General features: G+C 48.9%; 4 protein-coding genes and 1 non-coding gene across 5 annotated transcripts; 2 read left to right on the forward strand and 3 right to left on the reverse strand.

Moving 5' to 3' along the window:
• Nucleotides 1-90: 90 nt before the first annotated feature.
• Pmar_PMAR008932 (hypothetical protein) lies at nucleotides 91-1277 on the reverse strand (the record flags this gene model as incomplete). The annotated part of the gene is made up of 8 exons (XM_002786760.1): nucleotides 91-139; nucleotides 189-258; nucleotides 342-434; nucleotides 505-602; nucleotides 685-791; nucleotides 824-916; nucleotides 974-1094; nucleotides 1144-1277. 8 exons carry the CDS (start codon nucleotides 1275-1277, stop codon nucleotides 91-93), a joined length of 765 nt encoding a protein of 254 aa, XP_002786806.1.
• A 1180-nt stretch (nucleotides 1278-2457) lies between these two features.
• Pmar_PMAR008933 (conserved hypothetical protein) lies at nucleotides 2458-3430 on the reverse strand. Its single transcript, XM_002786761.1, has 4 exons — nucleotides 3266-3430; nucleotides 2947-3062; nucleotides 2818-2878; nucleotides 2458-2716 (listed from the first exon to the last, which is right to left on the reverse strand). Exons 1-4 carry the CDS (start codon nucleotides 3408-3410, stop codon nucleotides 2532-2534), a joined length of 507 nt encoding a protein of 168 aa, XP_002786807.1. The 5' UTR covers nucleotides 3411-3430; the 3' UTR covers nucleotides 2458-2531.
• A 129-nt stretch (nucleotides 3431-3559) lies between these two features.
• Pmar_PMAR008934 lies at nucleotides 3560-3632 on the reverse strand. Its single transcript has one exon. It is a non-coding gene; the product is annotated as a tRNA-Ile (tRNA).
• Nucleotides 3633-4186: 554 nt separating this feature from the next.
• Nucleotides 4187-6230, forward strand: Pmar_PMAR008935 (protein transport protein Sec61 subunit alpha, putative; the record flags this gene model as incomplete). Its single annotated transcript, XM_002786762.1, has 13 exons — nucleotides 4187-4273; nucleotides 4322-4466; nucleotides 4509-4613; nucleotides 4657-4746; nucleotides 4791-4887; nucleotides 4940-5046; nucleotides 5094-5233; nucleotides 5284-5438; nucleotides 5487-5559; nucleotides 5616-5747; nucleotides 5837-5926; nucleotides 5977-6079; nucleotides 6136-6230. 13 exons carry the CDS (start codon nucleotides 4187-4189, stop codon nucleotides 6228-6230), a joined length of 1419 nt encoding a protein of 472 aa, XP_002786808.1.
• A 398-nt stretch (nucleotides 6231-6628) lies between these two features.
• On the forward strand, nucleotides 6629-7427 carry Pmar_PMAR008936 (hypothetical protein; the record flags this gene model as incomplete). Its single annotated transcript, XM_002786763.1, has 2 exons — nucleotides 6629-6720; nucleotides 7211-7427. 2 exons carry the CDS (start codon nucleotides 6629-6631, stop codon nucleotides 7425-7427), a joined length of 309 nt encoding a protein of 102 aa, XP_002786809.1.
• Nucleotides 7428-8323: the final 896 nt, after the last annotated feature.

Consider the following 8323-nt stretch of genomic DNA (forward strand, 5'->3'; position numbering starts at 1 on the left):
ACTCCCGACTGGCAGAGCTGAAACAGAGCCGATCAATGAGAGATAACGCGAGGATCCTCACCTCTCTCGACTACGTGATCGAGCACGATCTTATCGGGCGTATTTGGCATTGTATTGCCGTAGAGTATAGGCGGACAGTCTGACACAAGAGGCTTTGTGAAACGGCAAAGACCAATAACGGTACCCACCTATATCGATCCTTCTTGTTGCTGTCACCGCCCTCGAAATAAGCACCATCCAGCTCTCGGCGACATCGTACTGCATCACGGCGTACAGAATAGGATAGGAGGCAGAAGCATGTAGGGGAGGACGACTTCGTCGACTGGTCGTTCCTGTAATACAGGTTAACACAGAATTGATAGATAAAACGATGTACTTCTTGTCGTCTCCATCAGTCCACTTCGATACAAGCTGAAGACTCTCAATATCGCGACCTGAACGGAAGTGACAACATCTCAAGATCGACACGATGAATACCGGAGCCGACTGGCCCTTACTGCTTACTTTGGTACTGCTCTCCAATCCTCGTCAACTCATCCTCAGTAATGTCCTGCGGGAAGCCCACTACGATAACCTCAAAGACGGAGCCTTCCCGAGGTATTCTGAATAATAAAAACACTTCCTCTCTCCATCCTCTGATATAGGAGAAGGCCGAGCAGCCGGACTCCTGGCAGAGGACCTCACCGGCGTCGCTTCCTCTTCGCATCCTTCTCTTGCTGTATAGCCCCCGGCCCTTGAGGAGCCCCTGCCGACCCACGAATGACTGCGTAGTTGACCTGATCGTTGTTTGCCTTTCATAATCCCGACAACACTCTATCATCACCTTCACACGCGACCCTAGGATGTACGTGCCATTGATCTCGTCCTGAGCCCTAGAGGCATCCGATTCGACTCCGTACTGAATGAAGGCCATCACCTAAGGATACCAGAGGACCATGAGCCACAGCGAAGAGCCGAAGAAGGAAAAGGCTACATCTCTAGCAGTGGTGATCACACATATGTCCGAGACCTGACCATACTGGGAAAAGATACGTTGCAGTTCTTCCTTCACGTTCTCGACGGACGTGTTCCGAGGGAGGCCTCCAACCCAAACTCTGAGAGGAGAGGTCACCCCAAGTACTAGGGCGGCTAAGGTGGTCCTACCGAGTATAGCTCTTCTCCATAGAGGCATCCTGCGCGGCCTTAGTGGTGGGCTTAGCCAGGTTGCCCGGGATAGCGTGCATGGGCTGCTGACCCAAGTTATTGGCTGTTGGGAGGATACCAGGGGTCGGATACATAATAGATGTTAAAATATAACACCTACGAAAATCACACTCCTGATGTGATTGAGTTCATACCAACTCAATCTGAACCTATCGACAAAAGAACGATGGGGGGCATGCTATTAATTTCATGGTAGAGTTAGAATGAAGATACGGAGGCAACACAATAATGACCAGGAAGTAGAAGGAGTGCAGTCTTGCGCTATGATGGAGACATGCGAACAGCCTGATGTCCGCAAAGATGATAACGTAAACATGCACACACAGCCCGGTATCCGTCAGATAACCTCGGTGGGAATCGAACCTCAGCCTTCGAGGTGACTCAGTAGGGCAACAGGGACGGCTGACTACTCGGCCAGGCTGCCGCTCCGACTTGACCCAGAGGGATAATGCCGGAGTGGATTGGGAGATAACTAGCGTAATAATTAGCGTTTATAATCAAGTCGACCCTGGGGAGCATAAGACAGAGCCGATAAGCGGACAAACGAATGCTCGAAGAGTCAGCACTACATCCTATTACTGCTTGGCGATCCCTCGCCGTTGGCGTCTAGTCTTGCGAAGGAGCGTAGTGACCATTGAAATGCCCCATTACCGTGGTCGGGTTAGTCATCGGAGCAGTGAGCATGATGCCATCTCACAGTCGAATACAGAGAGAGCTTACTCTAAATACCGATAAGTCAACCAGGAGAGCACCAAGCAGTCTATCATAGAGACTCCCGAGTGCAGACTACACAGACGTGGAGAACAGACAGTTTCAAGCTTCTCGTCATGGTCTCTTGCCTCTCTGTAATGAGCAGGCCTCCTTCCAATACCACAGCAGTCCATGCTGGCGGCTCTTGCTGTCGGGAGCTCTTGCTGCTTGACCTCAGAGTCTCGTCTTCAACCTAGTACATATGAGAACGGACTTACTTCATCCGGTCTCTCGGGGTACAGAGTTCAGATCACAGCATAGCCTTTGAAACAGAGACACATGTCATAGAGAGTTAGTGAATTTGAGGTAATACCCCGCCTGTAGTACCTCATGGGCTCTCCCGCATACGTAATAGCGGCATGATGATAGCCATTAACAAACATACTGTCGCCAGTACCATCGATGAGTTCACACATTCATCACTGTTCCAATCAGACATGGGCATCAAGCAATTCTGACTGGAAGCGTTATTGATACCGACTCAACGCAGCACTTCCCAACGTTGGATCGAAAACGCCAATCCAGAGTAACGGGCGATTCCTCGATCTAGTAGACGTAGGGAACCAGCATCATTGTACTCACGCGCTCTTCTTACACCTCTTTGCCTGCTTGCCCGAGGTTGTCTTGGGTTCCTCCTCATCCTTCTCTTGCTTGGCCTCTTCAGCCTTGCGCTTGCTACTGCTTTGCACTGTTGTCTCTGTCGTGTGAGCCTTCACAATGCGGGCAGCAGCGTCCTTGTTCAAGACTACATCGCGTTTGCGAGCTAATAAAAACAAGGCGTCCATTCATAGAGTTGCCCCCCCCGACACAAACAACGACAAGTAATCTGAGCGCCTATGGTTTGCCTCGATCCCATGGTACTACTCTTCGCATCCTCCTGTTCCGAGGCCTTCTTGATTCGTGCCATGTAAGACTTGACCCGGTCCTGAGGATATATCGCGTATAGTTCATTGACGCCACAGTGATAATGACGAGTGCTGCAGCTAATCGTACAATCTCATCCTTGATCTTATGTGTCTTCACATCAGTGCCTTGGGTTTTGAGGAACATCCAGTACAACGAGGCCGTGGTAAAGGCCAGCGAAACGTTAAGCTCGCTCTGCTCCAATGCTGAGAGGAACAACAAGACTTGATATAGCTCTGAGATACCCAATGCTACCCGAAAAAGTTTGTTATGACGGCAGTTTCGAAGTAGTATCACAGTATCACTTTGAGAGAAAAATTCGTCGACTTTCGTGTCTCTCATATTATAGGACTGATGTTCTCAGGCCAGCCGAGCTGCGTTACCCCTCCCCTTGAGTGCCGGCTATTACGTGTCATCTTCGACATCAGTTCCTCGTAGTCGGTGTCCATCAATGGTTTCAGATGGTCTTCTAAACTCGAGAGCTGGGCCTCGAAGTTGTCCAACTTTTTGATCAAGGAGCTCCGAACTCCAGACGAAGATGATGATGCAGCCATCAGGCGATACGGACCAAACTGAGAAGGTAAGAAGAGTGTGTTGTTGTTGAAGCGGGATAAGGAACGAAGAAGGGTGATACAAGTCGACATCATGGCAAAAGTGTTCGCTTCACAAGCAAAAACATGAACTTTAGACCTCAGAGAGAATATAGTCCCGGCGGGGGTCGAACCCGCGGCCTACGGCTCATAAGACCGTCGCTCTAACCACTGAGCTACAGGACCGTTTGTTATTGACGTTTGGTTGTCGCCCGTAGATTTCTAACATTCTTCACGCTATTGCTGAGAGCCCTCGATTGTCGGTATGTCCCTCGAGTCGCAATTTTTCGCTGAGCGGTGCCGGCTGTGAGCAACAACCAAGAGATTGCCGAAGGCGTCGGCTCCGGCCTCTCGGACCGTATACGCCGTCCAGCTGACTCTGCTGCGAACGATTCGATAGTTCATTCGGTTTGGGAGTGAGCGCATAGCTGAGTAATCGGTTAGCTACAACAGAAGTGGAAGGGCTCCCTGGTCCTCAGTAACCTTCGATGACGGGATTACGGTGGGCGTCATCCTCTCAGCTTAACCCATCTTAGGTATCTGAACTTCGAATACGTTCGTTAACGTCAGACCTTGTTTTAATCGTATCTCCACGTCGGAAATTCTGGATAACTGTATGAGCTGAAGTGTCGCATGAGATGCTATCGCAGTAAAGAGACTGTGTACGTATGAGAGTTCAAGGATGGATAAACTCGTCATAGTAGGACCTGCTGTGCTCCTCAGTTTATTTTTCACCGGCAATGAGGTTCTTGGATGTTTTCCGACCCGTTATGCGGCTCCTGCCCGAGACCACAACTCCCGACAGGAGAATCCCTTTCAACGAGAGGGTAGCCCTTCTGGCCTTGTTATATCACTAGAGTCTTTCGACGTTTCAGATGGTATGGACTGCTACTTGCTTATTCATGTTCATGGTGATGGGGGAAATCCGATTATACGGCATGGGGAAGGGGTCCACTGTTGACCCCTTCTACTGGCTTAGGACTCTCATGGGCAGCCAACAGGGTTCACTGAGGGAGCTAGGTAGGAGATAGATCACGGGTATATCATGACCCTGACTCGCAGGTGTGGCCCCCGTACTAACCGCCGGTATGATAATGCAGTTCCTCTACGGTTCAAGGCTCATCTCAGCGGATCTCAGCAGGAAGGAGGACCGCGCTTTGTTCCAAGGTGGATCCTCCTACCTTGTAGCGACCCCTCAACGTCTGCTCAGGTGCTCAAAAGGTCGTCGTGGTCCTCGTTGCATTAGTCCAAGCTTCTCTCCTTGTCGGTGCCGGTGCCTTCGGCCCTATATCGGCCATTGGTAATGCACATGAGGGCGGCACTCTCTCCATGACTTCACCTCAGGTGGTCTCAATGCGGGTCTCCTAGTGGGCCAGATGGTTATCTCAAGTATCGCAGTGATGTCTATGGATGAGCTCCTTCAGAAGGGATATGGCTTTGGGTACCACATTGACTGCTGTTCCCTTCACAGTATAGCATCAACTTCAATTCAGTGCCACCGGTATTAACACGTTCATTGCCATGAGCGTATGTGAACAGATCTTATCAAGTGGTTTGTCTTTCAAGACCATCGATGTTGGTCGCGGCCCGGAGAAGGAAGGTATGCACACAGCAGTTGTAGTGATGTTGGTGCATGGTGCTCATTAGGTGTGGTGCTGGCCTTGTTCCAGCTCACGTTCAGAGATGGTATCAGTGGCCTTAAGGAGGCTATGTTCCGTAGCGGTGCGGGCAATATTATTACTCTCTTGGCGACAGTGTTCATCTTCGCCTTGGTCAACTACTTCCAGGTAGTTTCCCATCAGAGATGGAGTGGTTATTTCTATTTTGTCATGACCAGGTGTTCCGAGTGGAGCTCCCCGTGAAGCACGTTAAAGCGAGGTCTCATGCCGGCATGTACCCTATTAAGCTCTTCTACACTGGTGGTATGCCCATCATCATCTACGCTACTTGTCTGGCCAATGCTTATCTGCTATCCCAGATCCTCTACGCTATGTAGGTCGCGGGTTCGATCCCTGGCACTACTATTTTATCTTTAATCAGGTTCCCCGAGATGAAGGTCATTGGATTCCTGGGCAAATGGGAATACAGTGAGTTCACTGGGCTCGCCCGACCGGTAGTACTCTCATTGATTCCCCTTCCCTATAGTTGTGGATATTCCTCCGTTCTTAGATTGCCGGCCTGGCCTACTACTTCTCACCGCCTCAATCTACCGTATCGATATTCACCGACCCCATCAACTTGATCATCTTCGTCTCCTCGGTGCCGATCTCTTGCGGTATCGCTTCTAGAATGTGGCTCAATGTAAGCAGTGGTGGTTTAGTCTAGTCAGTAGAATGCTGTGCTATACATGCTAAGGTAGTTGGTTCTATCCCACCACATGTCGTTTATAGGTATCAGGGACCGGTGCTAGAGACATCGCTCGTCAGCTCAAGGACCAGCAGATGACCATGCGTGGCTACAGAGACTCCACCGTCATCTCAGTGAGCCTAGTTCCTCTCAATAGGAGGCGTTGTATTATTTCCCCCCTAAGGTCCTGGATAAATACATCACGCCTTGTGCTGTTGTTGGCGGCGTTGTGGTCGGGGCGATCGCAGTGACTGGAGAGCTCCTTGGGGCTGTAGGAAGCGGTGCAGGTAAGGGCGTCGACCTTACTGGCAACACCATTGGCTGTCCACTGACTCTTGTGTAGGTATTATCCTTGCTGTCACAACCATCTACCAAAACTTCGAGACTATGTACAAGGAAGGTGGTATCCCTCCTGAGCTAGCTGCTGCACTCTTCTAAAGGGGTGTTTAGAGGACTCATCAATGCAATACTTACAATACGACATTCTTATCGTCAGCCATCAGCAGTAGTAGTAGTAGTAGTAGTTGCTGCTGTTGCTGCTGTTGTGGGGCTGCTGTGAGACTTCGTTGAATTGCCGACTACTTACCACGGACTGCCGGAAGAGCCCTCCTTTCCAATCTTGAGTTCAGTACTATTGTCAATCATCACGACTATCAGTCGCTGGGGTCGAGGAACAGTGGAGTGATAGTAGAAAGCTGTGCCGTTTAGGGTTCAGTGTATTTGGACTCAGGCTGCCCAACGATTATCTACTTGTCAACGCGGGTCTGGAATAGTGGAGATTGTTGTTTCTGATGAGCTCCCCTCTGGCCTTCCTACGGGACTACTTTACAGAACTCATGCCCGACCCGACCACCTGTATCGGTAGATGCAACACGGTATCTGATGTTAGCGACTCGGATAAATTCACCGATATATATACCTACCGCCTGTAAGTGTAGTGAGCATCATCTATAGCACTGCTACGGTGATAATACTTTTCGGGGGCGAATCCAGATGAGCAGCGTTGGAGTATATGTTTGCTTCCCCTCAGCTGATCTTAAGAGTGAGTCCGGATTTTCCTTACTCGAATAAGCGTTTATATACGAATTAGGATAGAAATGCACAGAAACCAATGAGAATTACCCGAATTTAGGCCACACACGTAGTTGACCATGTGCATATTTTACCACACTGCAGATGAGTATTTCTAATATGACTTTTTTTGTCAGCAGTGTGAGCAAATGCGCACATAGTCAACATGGGAAATTCTTGTTGGTTTTTTCCCGAGCTCGTATGGATGAAAAAAAATCGCAGAACTTCCCGAAATTCCTTCAGAATTTTCACATCATCACCAACACACGTCGTTGAGCATGTCAATGTTTCCCCATAATGCTTGTCTACATGGCGTCAAGTCGTTCGTATGATTTGATGCGGTTCAGATTTTGTCAGAAGGCCTGTGCAGCGGATGACAACGAGATCCGGGATATGCGAGGGTGTGAGGAATTCTGCCTCAGACTGTGTTTCAAGGACAGCATTGTTGAGGATACCAACACTAATATCAACTATGTGGTGCTCGACAGGTCAGTGAACATCATCATCATCATCATCATCATCATCATCATCATCAACAACAACGACAACAAGTTCAGTCTTTGAGTCCTTGCCCATGTATTTAAACGAAAAATTTTTGATGTTTATTTTTCGGTGCCCTCAGATCTCCGGGATCACCAGGAAACTCAGCGAAGTGTATGGAGATATGCACCGCTGGGTGCGGGTGAGAGGCATACCAACGGCATGAGCTTGATAGCTTCACTTTAGGTTCCGGTTTGGGGAAGGGGGGAAGAAGCAATACAATGCGTGGAAATGACATTCATTATGTTGTGTGTTGGTGTATCACCGTTTCACGTGGTGCCGTCGGAGTTGTGGCGCATAAGCAACTCTCGGGTGTTTACTGGAATCATCCTGAAATTTGAAATTACTTTCGTAGTCGTAGAATTTCTGTTGACATCGCCGATGGTTTAAATGGCGCGAATTATTCCGAGTTTTGGATAAATGGAAATATGTGGGAAAAAGAAGTTGTATGTATATACGGTATGTGTTGTTTGACAAGTAGTCAGTGAAGGTTGATTGAGTGAGTGTAGCTGTATTGGAAACTCATGACACATGTCATCGCGGTTGGCGAGGAAGATCTCAACGAGGAGCTCACACGAATGATCGCTTCTAATAGAGATGACTGCGTGGGTCGTCGTGGCCTCCACACACAAGCTCGATATCGAGAGTTCTTATCAGGCTGGAGTGGATCGTCACCGAGACCCCTTCCTCACTGAGAGGTACATCACTGTCGAGGAAGCTGATCGGCTGATGGAGTGTCCAACTCGTGGGGAAGCAGTAGAAGTAGGATCTTCCGAAACTGTGTAAATGAATGCTCTCATCTTGAAATGAAGATAGTATATGAATGATAATGTGAAATATTATAAATGGTTCTTAGTGTATTGGAGTTTCTGTGAAAAACGCGATATTCGCGGCGCTATGCAGTAGTCGGAAATATAATT

Source organism: Perkinsus marinus (assembly GCF_000006405.1).
Source record: "Perkinsus marinus ATCC 50983 genomic scaffold scf_1104296931260, whole genome shotgun sequence".
Lineage (NCBI taxonomy): Eukaryota > Perkinsozoa > Perkinsida > Perkinsidae > Perkinsus > Perkinsus marinus.

What these genes read in the sequence shown, in the direction of transcription:
- Pmar_PMAR008933 (XM_002786761.1), bottom strand. Translation starts at nt 3,410, where the DNA reads ATGGCTGCATCATCATCTTCGTCTGGAGTTCGGAGCTCCTTGATCAAA. An exon ending in ATAAGATCAAGGATGAGATT is followed by an intron (nt 2,879 to 2,946) that starts GTACGATTAGCT and finishes ATATATCCTCAG; the next exon opens with GACCGGGTCAAGTCTTACAT. An exon ending in GGAACAGGAGGATGCGAAGA is followed by an intron (nt 2,717 to 2,817) that starts GTAGTACCATGG and finishes TGTTTTTATTAG; the next exon opens with CTCGCAAACGCGATGTAGTC.